General features: G+C 38.6%; 1 protein-coding gene across 7 annotated transcripts in view; it reads left to right on the top strand.

Moving 5' to 3' along the window:
* LOC111334921 (anaphase-promoting complex subunit 1) overlaps positions 1–18584 on the top strand; it is a 47042-nt gene that overhangs the window by 666 nt on the left and 27792 nt on the right. For 2 of the 7 annotated variants that reach the window (XM_088763272.1, XM_088763275.1), the window contains exons 2-19: positions 1250–1303; positions 1882–2047; positions 2819–2913; positions 4144–4223; positions 4585–4655; positions 6861–6991; positions 7532–7784; positions 8432–8588; positions 9141–9245; positions 10364–10448; positions 10669–10734; positions 10826–10900; positions 11556–11607; positions 11706–11794; positions 13593–13653; positions 13760–13938; positions 16769–16828; positions 17810–17928. In XM_088763272.1, the coding sequence (XP_088619398.1) occupies positions 1250–1303; positions 1882–2047; positions 2819–2913; positions 4144–4223; positions 4585–4655; positions 6861–6991; positions 7532–7784; positions 8432–8588; positions 9141–9245; positions 10364–10448; positions 10669–10734; positions 10826–10900; positions 11556–11607; positions 11706–11794; positions 13593–13653; positions 13760–13938; positions 16769–16828; positions 17810–17928 (1898 nt within the window). The remainder of the gene's footprint in view (positions 1–1249; positions 1304–1881; positions 2048–2818; positions 2914–4143; positions 4224–4584; positions 4656–6860; positions 6992–7531; positions 7785–8431; positions 8589–9140; positions 9246–10363; positions 10449–10668; positions 10735–10825; positions 10901–11555; positions 11608–11705; positions 11795–13592; positions 13654–13759; positions 13939–16768; positions 16829–17809; positions 17929–18584) is intronic. The other 5 variants (XM_088763273.1, XM_088763277.1, XM_088763276.1 and 2 more) reach the window with 3 other exon arrangements.

An 18584-nucleotide genomic window follows, 5' to 3' on the forward strand; every position in this document is an offset into this window, starting at 1 on the left:
CTTGAAAATTGGTGCGTATTTCAGTATGGCTAGTGAAATGTTTCCCAGACATCGAGTTGTCTTGCATGGAAGATTAATTTATGGAGAAGTCAACCGCTGGGGAATGTACTGAAACCCAGACGGTTGATGGTAGATGAAGATGATGGACGATGGACGAGAGACGCAAGATGGTGGATGATAGACGGCAGACTGTAGACTGTTATGAAATTAATGTGACATAAATCATTCTTTCACGGGTCATTGTGTTGCTACAGTTGCCACTCCCAATGGATGACTGCTTAAGGTTGTTGTCAACAAAATAGGGTGCCTTCTGGAAAAATTGTACATGTGCTTTCTGGGTACCTTGCATTTGTAATGTGACATCCCGTGAAAGAAAGATTTATGTGACACTAACAAGATTGTATGACCATTTTGAGTTGTGTTACAAAATCCTTTGTCTATCATCTATTGTCTGCTGTCTATTGTCTGTCGTCCATCATTTATCATCCATCATCTACCATCTATCGTCTATTGTCTATTGTCTTTTGTTTACCCTCTATGTCTAACGTCTAACATCTACCATTTACTGTCTCTCATCTCTTGTCTCTCGTCTATCATCTATCATCTATTTTTTATCATCAATCATTTATCATCTATGGGCTATTGTCTACTGTCTGGGTTTTATTTAGTACATGCCAACCTGTGGACATTTTAAACCAGGTCTTTACTATTGCAAAAGCCCCCCACTACTGATTTTATCCATACACCTCAATGGCTTTGAACCCCTCTCCAACAAGAAATCTAAATTATTGGGAAGAATGTGTGAGAGTATTCCTCTCAACATGATTAGTTATTAGTGGCCCATTTTCATCGATTCAATTTCAATTTTTCACGATTCTTTGAATCGTGCTTGAAAATGGACAATGTCCCTTGACATTAAATGTATCCTATTCCTGCTTGTGGTTGTGTGATTACCATAGAAATAGGATATCACAGTGCTTTCAATAAGATTTGAAATAGGTGGCTACCTCGGTACAACACCCGCCGGAGAGCGACTTGATTGCGACTTAGCGTGGCGACTGCGACTTGAGCGCGGTGAAATATACCCGGCGACTCGCAACAGAATAGCCGCCGGAGCTCCGGCGGGTGCCAGGTCTTATTGAAAGCACTGATATCACCCAGTCCTTTTACCATTAAAAATGAAATTTGTTGCAGGTTATGTTTTTTAAAACCTAAAATCATCTGTTATAATATTATTTTTTTTCATCAGACATGCAAATGGATTTTGAGGTCCACCAAAGAACACCCAGAGTGCTACGAGGAGGTACACTGTACATGTTCTGTACACACTGTAACTGCTGTATGTCAAGTAATGGACTTAAGATGGGGGTACTAATTTAGAGGGGGCACTTATTTATGATTGAAGAATGCACCAGGGAGCAGGGATGGTGTAGTGGTGAGAGAACTCTCCTCCCACTGCTGTGGCCCAGGTTCAATTCCTGGACCTGGCGTCACATGTGGGTTGAGTTTGTTGTTGGTTTTCATACTTGCTCTGAGGGTTTTTCTCTCGGTCCTCGAGTTTTCCTCCCTCCACAAAAACCAACATTGCAAATTCCAATTCAATCTGGAAACAGTGGACAAGAGGAGCCACCCAATGGAATGTCTATTGCTGAATTATTTATTTATTATTTATTTATATATAGAATGGTTCCTATTTCAATTTTTTGTACTTGGGACCTTTCTTAGTATTTAGTTATTGTTATGAACACTAGAATCTTTAATTGATATTATGACTAGTATTTAGCAGGCAGCTATGTCACTGATTCAACATATGAGTAAAGAAATATGATTTTTTTTTTCTCAATAATGTCAAGCAAATTTTCATTTTTGGCTTGATTTCAGTTATTTATGCAAGGTAGCACTGTTGTTTGGAGTGTTGGAAAGTCTCCAAAAGTGAGGACAGTACAGAAATGTTATTCAGCCAAGTCTCTGATAGTAGATTGTTTATGGAGCAAGTTTCACCTTCCATCTGAATATTGCAACAGAGGAGAGAAGCAAGTTTTGTCTGGTTTGTTCTCGATCATTGTTTTTTTTTTTCTTTTGCAATCATGCTTATGAAATTATCTTGAAAATGAATTTCAAATTGAATTGTTTGGCACATTTTTTGAACCCTTCAACCCCTTCAAAAAGGAAGGTCATGAAAATAAAGGAAATGGTCACTAATTAAAGAGGATCCAGGGCTCAACACTAACTTTTCAACGTACTAGCCAAGTGGCTAGTGACAACATAGATATTGCAACAATTTCAGTTTATTTACTAGCCAAACTGGCTAGTGTGAATCGAAAACCACTAGCCAAAACCGAATTTCTACTAGTCAGTGGCTAGTTGGCTACTGTTAGTGTCGAGCCCTGGGGGATCTTATCAGAACCATGGCAAATGTACAGAGAGCAGTTGGGAGAATATGCAAACTGATCTGAGGGTGTAAAAGGTTGGCTTCCTGGACAGCTTGCATAATTTCATATTGTTTCCGCTGCTTGTGGAAGGTTTTAAAAATTCTACAAGGAGCATTTACTATGCTTTTCAAACGTGCAAATTACAGGTCTTATGAATTGCATGTTGATAGTGGGAGACACGGCAGCATTATTGTTACCATTAGTTTGCTTGTCTCCCAGTAAAGAGATCCTGTTGCAAGACCTTCCTGTTGCATTGTGTTGTGTTTCTTTGCAAGGTACTTTACACTCACTGTTCCTCTCTCTAACCAGGAGTAGAACATTCCCACATGATCGAGTGCACACTTGTTTTGTAATCAATCATCTTTACCCCATATTACAATTTCTAGGGGAAATATTACACGGCCTTTGTGTTGTCCAGAATGACTGTATCGATGTGCTGTCAAAGGATGGAGCTCTCTTTACCATAACCCTTCCTTTTCCAGTGAGTAATAGTCCTAGAAATGTTGTTTCAGCAAAAATGTTGTTTATGAGTATGTGAGCGACCTTTGCAGTAATGAACACTACTTAAGCAGTGGTGAAAATAAGGCCTGAAAAAAAGAATTCAGGCGTGTACAGGATCTGAACCCATGACCTCTGCGATACTGGTGCAGTACTCAACCAACTGAGCTAACAAGCCAACTGGAAGCTGGTCATTATGTTGGTTCATATTAAACCCGTTTAAGTGATATTAATCAGTGAAATTTTTGTTTTTAATTTTTTTTTTTCAGGTCACATTTCCACTACTACATAAGTAAGGTTTTTTACTGGGAGAATCTCTTTTATACATTTCATGAAACTGCACAGTCATATGATTTTCATATCTTCAAAGATGATCGAGTCCTAGGAATGTTGTTTCAGCAAAATGTTGTTTATTTTGAGACTTCTCAAATCACTGACTGAGAAACAGGACAAGCCTTTTAGTTAGTTGTAAACTGTCCATTGCAGTCTTGCAAAAGTATCTGCAAATAGTTTTAAAAGCACACAGAGCACAGTTTAATAAGGACAATATTACTAATGTTGTCAAATTCAAATCAGAATTTATGAATGCATAATCATTAGTGACCCTTGAAAACTGATTCTACTCAGTCAGACTTTACCTAACTTAAAAATTGCCTTAAATTAAAAATTTGTACTGTTATTAAATGTATTCATCATTCAAACAATCAATGGAGTTGTAGATTTCCTTGTGGTAAACTTTAGAGGACCAGACTGAATTGCCACTGACAATTATTTAAATTTTCTAGAATCAAATTCTTGGAAGGAAACAATAAGAGATATCTTTGCTATAATACACCTTTATTACACGACTCGGGCAGTCAGAGGGCCAATAACTAAAATCAACCAATCAAAATGCTCTTTTGCCGGTCAATATTCTCTAAGTATTGGACTGGGCACTGTCCCGAATGGTCCCGAATGATACCGCACTTGTGTCCCTTTGAACTTCAGTCGTATAATAAATCTCTTAACCAAGCTTGCTCGGGACCGTATGGGAAGAATATTGGCCCTCGGTCTTTTTTGTATGGACCTCGCTGTGCTCGGTCCGTACTGTCAAGACCTTGGGCCGATATTCTCCCAGTACGGCCCTCACGCTTGGTTAATAAGATATGTATATATAATCAGATTTAAATTCAATTTAAGACAGAATGACCATGCGTTTACAATCTCTTTCCAGGTGAAACAAGTGATTGCGTTACAAGAGGGATTGTTACTTGAGAGAGCAACAGCACCAGGAGAAATCACAGGGCAGAGGAGGTAATAAACCTTTTCACTCCCAAGATCTGATTGGTAATTCTTCTTACTGTCTGTCGTAAAGTTTTTAAGATTTGGGTTTGGGGAATTCATTATTGGAGATCGACTAATGATCCCCTACTTGATATTCTCCCATTATTCTCATCACTTGTCTACTTGGTATTGACTTGGTATTGCAAGGATCGTTGTTGCAAGGATAATTGTCTTGATCACTCACAAGAGCTAAAGGGTTAAGAGGAGCTGAATAGTTAGTGAAATTGATATGATATTGATGAAAATATTAATTACTATTTTTTTAATTTTTTTTTTACATGAATAACGTATCAATACGATACTTGTTGACTGAGGATGTCTTTTTTCCAAGGGATATCCCTAGATTGTTTAGTGTCCTACATCCTTTGGATGAACCAAGACCTATCACATCTAAAGTGGAAGGTATTTTCATGCATGTACTTTTACATGTGGTAGAAAACACTTTAATGACAGTCTGATGTTTTGCACACCAAACTCCCCAATGGTAACAATAGTAAACATATGAAATACATATATATGAACTGCGGTTATGAAACGTACATGTGCACGATCCTTCGCAGTAAAGCACTATTTAAGCAATAGTGAAAATCAGACCTGAAAAAATTCAGGCCTGTGCAGGATTCGAACCACTGACCTCTGCGATACTAGTGCAGCGCTCTACCAATTGAGCTAACAAGCCAACTGGGAGCAGGCCATCAAATTAATTCGACATAAACCCGTAGATGATAAATCAAACAACAAACATATGAAATACATATATATGAACTGCGGTTATGAAAGCTCGGCTTGTTAGCTCAATTGGTAGAGCGCTGCACTAGTATCGCAGAGGTCAGTGGTTCGAATCCCGTACAGGCCTGAATTTTTTTTCAGGTCTGATTTTCACTATTGCTTAAATAGTGCTTTACTGCGAAGGATCGTGCACATATACGTTTCATAACCGCAGTTCATATATATGTATTTCATATGTTTGTTGTTTGATTTATCATCTACGGGTTTATGTCGAATTAATTTGATGGCCTGCTCCCAGTTGGCTTGTTAGCTCAATTGGTAGAGCGCTGCACTAGTATCGCAGAGGTCAGTGGTTCGAATCCCGTACAGGCCTGAATTTTTTTCAGGTCTGATTTTCACTATTGCTTAAATAGTGCTTTACTGCGGAGGATCGTGCACATATACGTTTCATAACCGCAGTTCATATATATGTATTTCATATATGTATTTCATATGTTTGTTGTTTGATTTATCATCTATGGGTTTATGTCGAATTAATTTGATGGCCTGCTCCCAGTTGGCTTGTTAGCTCAATTGGTAGAGCGCTGCACTAGTATCGCAGAGGTCAGTGGTTCGAATCCCGTACAGGCCTGAATTTTTTTCAGGTCTGATTTTCACTATTGCTTAAATAGTGCTTTACTGCGAAGGATCGTGCACATATACGTTTCATAACCGCAGTTCATATATATGTATTTCATATGTTTGTTGTTTGATTTATCATCTACGGGTTTATGTCGAATTAATTTGATGGCCTGCTCCCAGTTGGCTTGTTAGCTCAATTGGTAGAGCGCTGCACTAGTATCGCAGAGGTCAGTGGTTCGAATCCCGTACAGGCCTGAATTTTTTTCAGGTCTGATTTTCACTATTGCTTAAATAGTGCTTTACTGCGAAGGATCGTGCACATATACGTTTCATAACCGCAGTTCATATATATGTATTTCATATGTTTGTTGTTTGATTTATCATCTACGGGTTTATGTCGAATTAATTTGATGGCCTGCTCCCAGTTGGCTTGTTAGCTCAATTGGTAGAGCGCTGCACTAGTATCGCAGAGGTCAGTGGTTCGAATCCCGTACAGGCCTGAATTTTTTTCAGGTCTGATTTTCACTATTGCTTAAATAGTGCTTTACTGCGAAGGATCGTGCACATATACGGTAACAATAGTGTTAGAAATTAACAATTATTCACCAAAGTGGAGGTGAATAGTGGTGCATATTTACCTTGCCACTTTGCGGCTCAGTAAATATCCACCACTTTCAAGGATGGTGAGGTTAATTATTAATTGTCTTATTATATACCACACAGATACCAAAAAATTGGTTTATTTCTTTCAATCTATCTCTCCAAAAATGGTTGGAAATTAAACTCTTGATACACAATTTTGTCTTGTTTACTGCTCAGAGGTGAATAGTACTTGCTATTCAACTCCAAACTCGCCCATCATTAGATGTGAAAAGCACTACCTTAACCTACCTACCTACCTACTTACTTACTTAATACTTACTTACTTACTTTATGGCAACTCCCTACAAGGGTTTTTCAGTTACAAGGCTACATAAATATCACACTAAAATAACTAATTAACCAAGTGACAAAGGTAATAAATATGTGATTGAATATTAGTGAAATACATTAAGAAAGAGAAAAAAAAAACAATGGTTTGGATTTACTATTTACAAATTCATAGATTAATCAGAAAAAAAGTAGGCTAACAATTCTTTTCTAAAACCTTTTACAGAGTCTGAAGATTTAACGTCGTGTCTTAGATTTTTCCAGGGCCTAACACCATGGTAGGTCATTTCTAATATAAACGATTTGGTCTTATCTTTCCTTTCACAGGAAAGATCTCCTACATATGTGACCCAGCAGTTAGTGTGGTGTTTTCATGCAGCGACCCTCCTCTGGTTATGACATATGACTCTGTCATTGGTTTACACTCTGTATGGCACATGACCAAAGCAACTGCTCAAGTAAGGCTACACTTAATTACCAACAGTTCCATCATTCTGTTTCTTCCAAGTTTGGATTTTTTCTGTATGATATTGGATACAGTAGCTCCCTCTGGGTTAGAGGCCCATCTACTTTTTCCCAATTTCCATTTGCATCACTGCTCATTCAAAACCTGTGATAGTGATGATGATGATGCCAATTGGAAAAACAAGACCCTTCAAATGAAAGCGCCCTACAATCCTGGACATAATTAGTAGAAATACTTCTCCAGAGCAATATCTATGAAGTTCTTGCACACATCTCCCCCTACCAGTGTTAATTGCCAATGTGTGTATGCCATCTTGAACACCAGTGTTGAGAGGGGTGGGGGAGATAACTTCTCCCTGTTTGTCATCTGTTATTTATGAACTTGCCTTTTGTGTGTTAAGTCTCAAAGACCACAGGTTTCATTTTAAGTATAGTGTGCCAATCAACCTTTCAGGAGCTTATCTAACAATTGATATAAATCTCTGGATATACATGTTCATCCGAACTAACCAACATCTCTGTTATTTTCATAGGACTGCCCAGAATCTCCAACCCGTGTAGAGCACCCTTCAGAAATACATTTCAGTAACATTCTTCATCATCCCACTCCATTGCTATCAGCTGGGGCTCACTCCCGATTATCGGTAGCCACTCCTACCCAGTCCTTCTCACCATTCAACCCTTTCACTCCAGCATCAGCTGTTAAAGCTCATTCTGGTGTCCAGTCTCCTGCACCGGCTCATTTGTTATCACCAGCTTGGAACAGAACAATATCTCCGGCAGTCGGTAAGTTATGATCATTTTTCTGTTTTGTTAAATGTTCTGCATTTATGCTTCGAATAATTCTTCAAGCTTCTTGAACTCTATTATCTAAAATCAAAACTAGAAATTTGATTCTTTGTTCTTGGAAAAACAAGACCTGGTGGGCTCAATGTGTTGTGTTGTTGAGCAAAACATTCTACTTGCACACTGCCTTTCTCCACCTAGGAGTCTGGATGGGACAGACTTTGCCCTTTTTTTTTTTTGAAAGTCTGCAAATGTACTTGAGCAAAATGGCCTATCCAGCCAGAGCTTATCCTCAGGATAAGAGAGTATTGCACACCCCCCCCCCCCGATAGGATGCAATTACATCAAGGGCTACTCCCTGCATTTCATCATGCTTTTCTGAAAGTTCGCTGATGACCATTTTTTCTTGGGTAGGGAGAGGCACTGTGAAAATAGATCGAATGTCTTGCCCAAGGACATAACGGAGTCTTGCCGCTAAGACGCAGACCTAAATGCACAGACAAGCATGCTAACCATTTGGACACTGTGTCTCCTAGAGTGAAGAGTGGCATTACCCTTAATTAATTCATGCTGGAGAAAGAAGAGCAACTTTTGATGGTAAAAAGCAAGTAGAACTCAGAGACTTAACTTTAACTTTTGTTTTGTAGATTCTCCAGTAAGGATGCTGAGGTCTCCCCTTTCCTTCTTTTCCCCGCTCATGTCATGCTGTTCAAGCAAAGAGGAATCATCCTGGGACAGCTTTCAGCCATTGTCCCCAGATGTTTGCCTTACTCAGGTTTGGCAAGAAACAGAAGTAGCTTTCAGGTACAAGACTCCTATGCTCTTTTGTTGGATTTAGGATGGATGTCTCATGATTTTTTTGTGAAGTCTGGCAATCTAAACTACATTTTGTACTTTAAAAAAATATAAGGTTACTCTCTTTGAGTTTTTTCAAACTAGAATAATTTTTTATTTTTCTTACATTCTCTTTTGTAATCAGGATTTCAGTGGACAAGTACTTCCCTGACCCAACATAGAAAATACTCCCCTCCCAAAACTGATAACTGCATAGAGAGTTGGGGAGGGGAAGGGAAGGGAGAGTTGGGGAGGGGGGAGGGGAGGGGTGGTTGAATAGGGACTTAAATCTAAAATCTTGATTTACTTTATGTGAGTAGCAAATGATCTCAAAAAAAGCTTTGAGGACTTTTCTATATAGTAAATGCATTTAGTGCAGAGTGTACCAACCATACCTCTAGATTTAACTCTTTTCAATCATAAAATTGTTATTTATGTGAAAGTTTATGAGAATTGGGCCCCAGTTGAAGTTAAATTTACCATTATTTTTGAGAATTGCAATTTCACTTTATCCTGTTTTAGTTCTAGATGTGGCCCAAAAGAGAGAGCTTCAAAAGCATTCTTAACAAAAGACAAATCTGGTGCTACATTTCTTTGTTACCTTCTTGGGCAGTTAGACAAATTAAGGTAATAGCTCTTGCTCGGTGAAACTTATTGGTCATGTACATAATTATTCTAATGCAGTATTTCAAATTTTAGAACATACATGAACCTTTGGTTTAGAAAAATTAAAGATCAGTAATAGTATGTGTAAGCAAAACATGCATAACTTAAACATACACTGGTGTTTGACCATAACCAATAAATTTCTTCTGATTTCCAGTTAAAAGTGGCTTCAGTGTGTCAATTTAACTTACATGTAAGGGTTATACAATTATTCATCATCATCATCATAAACTTTATCTCATCTCGAATTTTAGAGTAGCTTGTTGGAGCTAATATCTTTGAGAAAAAATAAAATGGAGATTATCCATATTGATCTGTGCCATTTGCTTTAGTATTATCTCTCAGTTAATACATGCATTATGATTGGTCTATTTAGCATTCTGTATTTCACTTTATGGCCCGCTAAATTCAAAAGTTTGTTTGAATTGAAATATTTCCCTTCTATTTGAAATCAGAGATAAAATAACCATCTTACCAAACTTGCTTTTGGGATCCCTATTGTACAGCAGGGAACCTCATTTTTTCCACCAGGATTTACATGTATAGCCCATGCACTTCATCATCATCATCATCATCATCATAGTTTATTTAATAAAGCAGGTTGAGGGATAGGCAAGACATTACGTCCTGATGTGGACCTGCATCAACTAAACTATCAATTAATAAATACCTAATTAGTGAATAGACCGAAAATGGTATGTAAATAATGACAATTAAAGGAAATAAATATTAATAACAATACGGAGTTAATGTTAAAAGTATTTAAAGTCAACAGATTTGTAGGAAACGCTGCAGGAAGCTTTAGCAAAACTGATAGATTTCAGAATTCTCTTATTTTCCCTGAGTTTTCTCTTGAAGGAAGTTAAGTTTGAACTGTTCTTTATGTCCATGAACCTGGGTAGAAAATACTTAATGATAATAATAAAACCTTTATTTAAAAGTGTCAATGCGTTTAGCCCAGATGGACTAACTGGGGACTTGGTCCATAACTTACAGTATGGACTTCAATCTCGGTTAGGACTAAGGTAGTGGTTTGTATTATACTGTAGTTTGAATTATGTTTGTTCCCTTTTTTACAGAGGGGTACGGGTTATTCAGGATGGTGACTGTTTGGATTTTACTGACACATTTGAGATACCTGCAAAGGATGCTGCCCCAGTTGAGGTAACATTGTAAAGTAAATGTAGTTGCACACCTTTGAACTGAATAAACTTCCAAGTTGCATGCATGTTATTAATTTGGCAAAGAACTCCATCAAACAGCAGAATTGTTACTCACTGTACCATAAGCTAAAAGCCAATCAAACAACAAACTATGTGTATAATCCAGTTTATTATTTTATGACTATAATAACTTTTTACACCATTTTGTTCCTGATCTTTAGAAATTAAACGTGATGCTTGTTCTGGAGCCAAATTATTCACTAGTCATTTACAGTGGAATGGTCAAGGTATTAAAATGATGGTTTGTTGAATTTTAGATTAATGACTATGTGAGAATGATATTAAGAAAATGAACAGATACATTCTGTACACCTGTAGGGCTGTCAAGTAAATTTGCCAATTTTGCCATTGCTGGAAGTTGATGAATCATTGCACTTTAATACATATGAAAAGGTAAAGAGACATTTAATTGCTTTTATGTTTTTTCATTGTTGTGATTTTGAGATAGCTTATAAGGACTCTAATGGAAAAGAAAACAGTTAAGGAGTAAGGGGCAAGAATTCTTGGAAACTGCTAGACCTTTATATCTCTATAGTAGTATGGTAGTGAATGTTGTTAAACCAAAACCAAAACAATCACAACAGCTAATTATAGCAAGGAAAATATCATCAGAACTTGGAGTTAAAACAAGCAAACTGGCCAAAGTATGAGAAAATGCGAGTAGCTGGGTTTTGAAGTGATTACTTTTAGTTTTGAATCTGATTGGTCGAGAAAGTGGCACAAGTTTTCTGAACCAATCACATAACAAAACAAAGCAAACCTAAAAAAAAAATTCCCGGATTACTTTCAATACTTATTTGAAAATTGCTCTTTCATCTAAAGGCAAGTTTCTCTGTTTTAGTTATGATTTGTCCCCTCTTTTATAGCTCTGAGGCAAGTAGAACGAGGACACGAGCACTTGCACCTCATTGCCAAAGCCGTCTTCACTCTGTGGTTCCTTTCTTTGAGTTCTCTCAGCCCTGTTATTTTGCCTTTTTGTCATTTTGCAGCTTTTTGATACAATCATCCTTTCTTTGATCCACATTTTCTCGTTTCACCATCTCAACAGGTTTTATCATTGTCATCAATTAAACTGGGCAACGATGATGTGAACATGGATGGTGAGTGAACAGAAAGGCGTACTGTGGGTCTGATAACTTCTGATATGGCCTGCAAGCAGAAAATTAAATTACCTTGTTTGCCTTTCGTCATGCCATAGATGTAAACGTTACACCATCAAAGGGAAATGCATTGCAGGATGTGAAAATTTCATCACTGAGAGATCCAGTGTCTACAACTTGTAATCTGGTAATTCATCGCATTGTTATATTTTGATGCTGTAATCACATAATTGAACACTGAAATTTAACAAATGGTAAACACCACAGCCTACACTATTGAGTTATGGATGCACGCGGAAGGTTACTAAGCGCGAAAGAAGCGTAAGAGTCGCGCGAGGCGATAGCCGAGAGCGACTCTAGCTTCTTGAGTGCTTAGCAAACCTCCCAAGTGCATCCATAACTCAATAGTGTACGCTGTGGTGTTTACCATTTGTTTTATAACATAACATGGATACATTATAGCTAAAGAGTTCTTTTATTTAACAAATCTTACGCGACCAGAAAAAACAAGTGCGCCCGGAAAAATAGTCTTTGCATTTGCTCACGTCAGCAGCGTACACCCATAGGCAAATGGGGGACGCTAAATTGACCAATCAGAGCGCGCGCTTTACTTTGGTTATGTTATAATTAACAAATGGTAAACACCACTGCATACACTATTGAGTTATGGATGCACGCGGGAGGTTACTAAGCGCGAAAGAAGCGTAAGAGTCGCGCGAGGCGATAGCCTAGAGCGACTCTAGCTTCTTGAGAGCTTAGCAAACCTCCCAAGTGCATCCATAACTCAATAGTGTACGCTGTGGTGTTTACCATTTGTTTTATAACATAACATGGATACATTGTAGCTAAAGAGTTCTCTTTTATTTAACAAATCTTATGCGACCAGAAAAAACAAGCGCGCGCGGAAAAATAGTCTTTGCATTTGCTCACGTCAGCAGCGTACACCCATATGCAAATGGGGGACGCTAAATTGACCAATCAGAGCGCGCGCTTTACTTTGGTTATGTTATAATTAACAATTATTCGCCGAAGGCGAGGTGAATATCGTCGAATAATCCCCAAGACGAAGTCGAGGGTATTATTCGACAATATTCACCGAACCTCAGGCGAATAATTGTTTTAGTATAATTTCAGAGCTGAACAACAGAGAAATTTCTAAAATCATAACATTTTAGTAACATTTATTAACATTTTCCTTTAACATTTTATATAAACCGCGCGGAGCGGTTTATATAGCATCATAGAAGGAACCGCTCGACCAATCAGATTGCTGGAAACTCTTTGTTCAGCTCTGAAATTGTACTAATTAACAAATACTGAGCGCGAAAGAAGCGTAAGAGTCGCGCGAGGCGATAGCCGAGAGCGACTCTAGCTTCTTGAGTGCTTAGCAAACCTCCCAAGTGCATCCATAACTCAATAGTGTACGCTGTGGTGTTTACCATTTATTTTATGACATAACATTGATACATAGTAGCAAAAGAGTTCCCTTTTATTTAACAAATCTTACGTGACCAGAAAAAAACAAGCGCGCACGAAAAAATAGTCTTTGCATTTGCTCACGTCAGCAGCGTACACCCAAGGGCAAATGGAGGACGCTGAATTGACCAATCAGAGCGCGCGCTTTGTTTCGGTTATCTTATAATGATAGTTGGGAAGAAGAAAGTGAAGACAGATGTTCAGCATGTAGTTTGCATGAGAGAGGGAAGGGAAAAAGTCTCAGTCCTCTACGAGAATTCAGACCACAGACCTTCTGATTTTGTAGTTTGATGCTTTATCATCTGAACTTCAGACAACTATGAGTGTCAACTGGCAAGGGTATTCTTCCAAAATTTTACCATCATTTGGCCACCAAAGCCACACTCATATGCTGTATGATGAATCTTTAAGAATTTTTTTTTCGTTAAATACCTAACATAAATTTTCCTAGAGCTCTCAAATGTACTTGATAAAATGATGAATTAAGAAACATTTCCACCTTTTTGAAGGCAATGTCAGACGGATCAATCTACAGAATTACACTTCCTACATTATCCCAAAACTTGGCAGGTTAGTACACGAAATTCTGTGATGAGGTACCACACCAAATCTATCACGTTGCATCTTCCCTCACTCAAATACCTACTGCTCGATTTTGCTCCTTCCATATGCTCAGTTACAGGTTGTTTAGAAGCTTTGAAGTACATTCTTCCTGTGCCATTGGTGATTCAGACTCACTTGGCCTGTTATGCAATGGCCCAAGCGCCTCATTTGCAAGATAGTGGAAAAGAATGGGAGTGGTTTACAAAGTGTGTCTTGGGGCTAATGGGGTTTCAAACTGAGGACAAACTGAAGGTAACTGCCTTACTGTGGTGGCGTCCAGTTAAATATGCATTCAGAGCCAAATGGCCCTTAAGGTGGCAAAATAGAAGATACAAAAACCCTCAACTTGTCGTGCAACATTGTTTCGTTGCAAGTTTTGGGCCGTTGTATCGCGTTTTTTCACTTTGCGTGATCAACTTGTCGCACAACAAAAATATTTGTTGCTTTGAAGGGTCTACTGTGAGCAACAAATTTTAGCCTGTTGCTCATTTTTCAGCAAGCTGCTAACTTGTCGCACGACAAATTTGCTCATGTTACACGACAACTTGAGGGTTTTTGTATCTCGTATTTCGCTGCCCTAAAGTGTATATAGTTGAATATGAATATAGTTTATATCTGACCACTTGCAGCCCAGAGGCTGAATTACGGGTGCAATGTAAGGTTGAGAACGGAAATCAGCATATCAGGCGCTTCTGGCAGCCGCTTCAGTCTATCGATCTCACCTTCCCACCCATCCCACCCCAGGGGAGGACATCCATCACACAGTAATTTCGTGTGTGGGAAATTAACGTCTCCTACCCCAACCCTGCAGGAGACGGGACCTCCATTTATTTGTCCCTGTCCGAGAAGACTAGAATATCTAACCATTTCTTGATGTTATAGAAAGGTAGTAAATTCTTCTCAATTATTTCAAGACCTTGAGTGTTGGTCCGGCCGGGGCTCGAACCTTCGACCTCCCGCACAACAGTCCAGCGCTCTATCCATTGAGCTAACCGGGAGGCGGTTAAAGGCACGGGAGCTTATCTCAGCTGTTTTAGAATGAAGCAACTAGAAGTATTGATACTCCTTCCGGGTGGGCTGCTCCCCAGTCCAATAACATTTTTTATTACACGACTCGGGCAGTCAGAGGGCCAATAACTAGAATCAACTAATCAAAATGCTCTATTGCCGGTCAATATTCTCTCCGTATTAGACCACGCACTGTCCCGAATGGTCCCGAATGATACCGCACTTGTGTCCCTTTGAACTTCAGTCGTATAATAAATCTCTTATTAACCAAGCTTGCTCGGGACCGTACTGGAAGAATATCAGCCCTCGCGCTTGGTTAATAAGATATATATTAGGTTTCTCGTATACTGTATTGGGAAGACTATAGACGAAGTGGCAGCTGCGTTAAATCAATCCCTAAAAGAGTTGTATGCCTGGTGCGTGAAGAACAGGCAAACGCCACACCCAAAGAAATCAGAATGTATGCTAATTTATAGAGGATTGTTCACTGGCCCTCTACCACCCACGTACCTCGGAGGTAACAACTTTGAATGGGTTACACATAGTCGATTTCTGGGTGTGACCATCGATCATAAGCTTGGCTGGTCCACTTACATAAAGGAACTGAAGATGAGTTTCGCTAATAAACTAAGCCTTTTAAAGAAGAGCAGATTCTTACTTAAACAGGATCCCTTGAACCTGTATTTTAAAGTTATAATCCCAGCAGTAAGGTAGGGCATATCCATATGGGGAGGTACTAACCGACAAGACGACCTCGACTCACTGGAAAGATTACCTCCCCACCCAGGAATATATCGAATACCCCCCCGGACTGCAGGGCAGCAAGAGTCATTTACAATTTCGCTAAGGAAATACAATCAGCGGTGGTCCTCACCAGGGCTAAATGGGACACTTTAAGAACTTTCTATAAACAATCTATCCTGAAACTAACTTATAAGATGTACCACAGTGATTTACCATCCTGTATGACAGCACATATTGTGAAATCGCAAACCTCAAATAATTTAAGGAACAGTCTTAAGTTGGAAATCCCACCTTTCAAATCGAATATCAAAAGCATTCCATATCTTATAGAGGTTCAGTTTTGTGGAATTATCTGCAAATCAAGTGTCGTAATGCGCATAGTGTGAAAAGTTTCTCCAGGATGATTAAAAAGCTTCCTTTGGTCAGGGACATTGACTTTTCTAATTTATTCTGTAAAAGATAGCTCCTTCCTAAAAGAAGTATTTTTAGGTCTATAATTTTATTAGTTAGATAATACTATCAATTATTAATCTAAACATTATCTTATGTTTACTCATAAGTCTTATTTTATATTGTATTACAACTAATGTTTATGTATCTTTTTATTTATCTATTTATACACGACCCCACAAGCTGCATAGCTTCAATACTTATCGCGTTTAAATAAAGGTTTTACTTGCATACTTACTCGTACAGTTCGCTGGTAGCCATTTTTACTTATGGGTGGAGAGAGACACGATAAGTCTGAGAGTAGTGTTTTGTAATAAAAACACTACGTAATGACCCGGCCAGGGGAACGGGAACGAGACCGAGACCAAGAGTCCAGCACATCAATCATTAGGCCACTTTATTACACGACATCGGGCAGTCAGAGGGCCAATAACTAAAATCAACCAATCAAAATGCTCTATCGCTGGTTAATATTCTCTCAGTATTGGACCGGGCACTGTCCAGAATGGTCCCGAATGATACCGCATTTGTGTCCCTTTGAACTTCAGTCGTATAATAAATCTGTTATTAACCAAGCTTGCTCGGGACCGTACTGGAAGAATATCGGCCCTCGGTCTTTTTTGTACGGACCGAGCGCAGCTCAGTCCGTACTGTCAAGACCTCGGGCCGATATTCTCCCAGTACGGCCCTCGCGCTTGGTTAATAAGATATATATATCTTACCTATCCAGAAATCATAAGAAATTACAACATGCAAGGTGCTTTTGCGAGAAATCAGTGCCTGAAAAAGTAAATTAAGGAGAATTTGAGGTAAATTTTGCCGTTCACTCTATAAATATATCTTGCCTAATTTAAAAGTGATTTTTTTTTCTTTTTTTCAGCAGTGTGACTCACCAGAATTGCCTGCAGCTAAAAAATCCAAAACTCAGGCAGAGGACCAGGTACAGGGCAAACATACGGTTAAAGTTTTACAAAAGTTCTCCTTTTTGATCGGCAGGGGTTAACGGATACCTCTTAAGTGAACCAATCTACTCTATGCCTACTCCTGTAAGTGGTATGGAAGCCCCCCTTAGAACGACATCACTCTTCTCTATCAAAACTGTTACTTTTGCTCCAACCCATGTGCCCTACTTTTGGAGCAAAGTGTCCTTGGCATGTCAAGAGTGATTCATAGCGCTAAAATTTCAAAGCATTGAATAATCGGAATAAAGTGTTGAATGTAAGAAAAATTGAAACAGAGAGAAGTTTTTGAAACTTGAATCTCAAGCCCGCCACCATGATTGATTTCATGATTGATTTCATGGCTGCCACTTTTTTCTGCATGATCCCATCAGTACTCTTTGAGCAAAGATCTATTCAACGTTTGTGAATATATGCAAGTCATATATTTGAACTGCGGTTAAAGAATGAGTATGAGAGCGATCTTCGCAGTAACAAACACTACTTAAGCGGTATTGAAAATGAGGCCTGAAAAAAATATTAAAAAGAAAAAATTCACTGATTTATGTCACTTCGACGAGTTTAATACGAACGAACATCGTGATCAGCTCCCAGTTGGCTTGTTAGCTCAGTCGGTAGAGCACTATATCAGTATCGCAGAGGTCTTGGGTTCGAATCCCGTACAGGCCTGGTTTTTTTCAGGCCTCATTTTCACTACTGCTTAAGTAGTGTTTGTAACTGTGAAGATCGCTCTCATGCTCAAAAGATCTAGTGTTTGACTGTGATAGTGGAAACTTTTTGACACCATACGATCCAAAATTGTGCGTACTACGGAGTGCAAAACATCAGTATTTCTTGTATTTGTATACAGTGTCTGTTCAATGTGGTGCTGGTAACTTTTAGCAGCAGTAGAGGATTCCCCTTAACATAAAAATATCATTACACACTCATAATGGAATTTTTTGTGTTGCTTTAAATTTTAGGCTTGGGAAAAGTTGATTGAGAGTGACTTTCATCAAAACATGTCAAGGCAAGGCATTGGATTGCCACCATTGCTAAACAAAGAGACCCCAGAAGAGAAGAAGCATTCCTTTCCTATGCAGTGAGTGATCGTGCAACTACAGGGGCGGATCCAGACCTTAAGCTAAGGGGGTGGGGGGAGGGGGTTCCTGGTTTTTTGTGTCCACTTTCATTGATAATGCCTAATATATAACTGCGATAACGAATAACTGGAAGACCTCTAAACAGAGAACTATGCAAAGCGCGACTTTAGGTAAACTGACTTGAAAAAGTATATATGTACAAAAGAAACTGGCTTTTAATACAAGAGGACTGCAAAATGACGTGCGGTATGAGAAACGTGCAAAAAGGTGCAACTGACGAAGAAAAACGCTAACGAGGAGGTATGAAAAAATAAAGGACGACTTAAGTAAATACAAATTGCATGAAAAATAATTAGCAAACGCTTAGATCTTCCAGAGATCTTAATTTGCACATTCGCAGCTAAATTGGAGTATGTTTAGGTTAAGGGTGAATTTTGCATTTATTAAATTAGTAAAACTATGTTGCATGTGGGGCGAAAAGAACATTGGGGAAATCTTTGATGGCCTGTTGGATGAAGCAGAATAAATCAGTTGGACTTGAGTATTTTGTAACTTTGTATATAGCAACTGGAGACAAATTTAAATCATATATATTTTGTTTTCAATGAGATAATTCCTGTTCAGGTTAAAAAAATGAACAAGTATATTTTTACTT

The sequence above is a fragment of the Stylophora pistillata genome, chromosome 6 (assembly GCF_964205215.1).
Source record: "Stylophora pistillata chromosome 6, jaStyPist1.2, whole genome shotgun sequence".
In the NCBI taxonomy this organism is placed as follows: Eukaryota; Metazoa; Cnidaria; class Anthozoa; order Scleractinia; family Pocilloporidae; genus Stylophora; species Stylophora pistillata.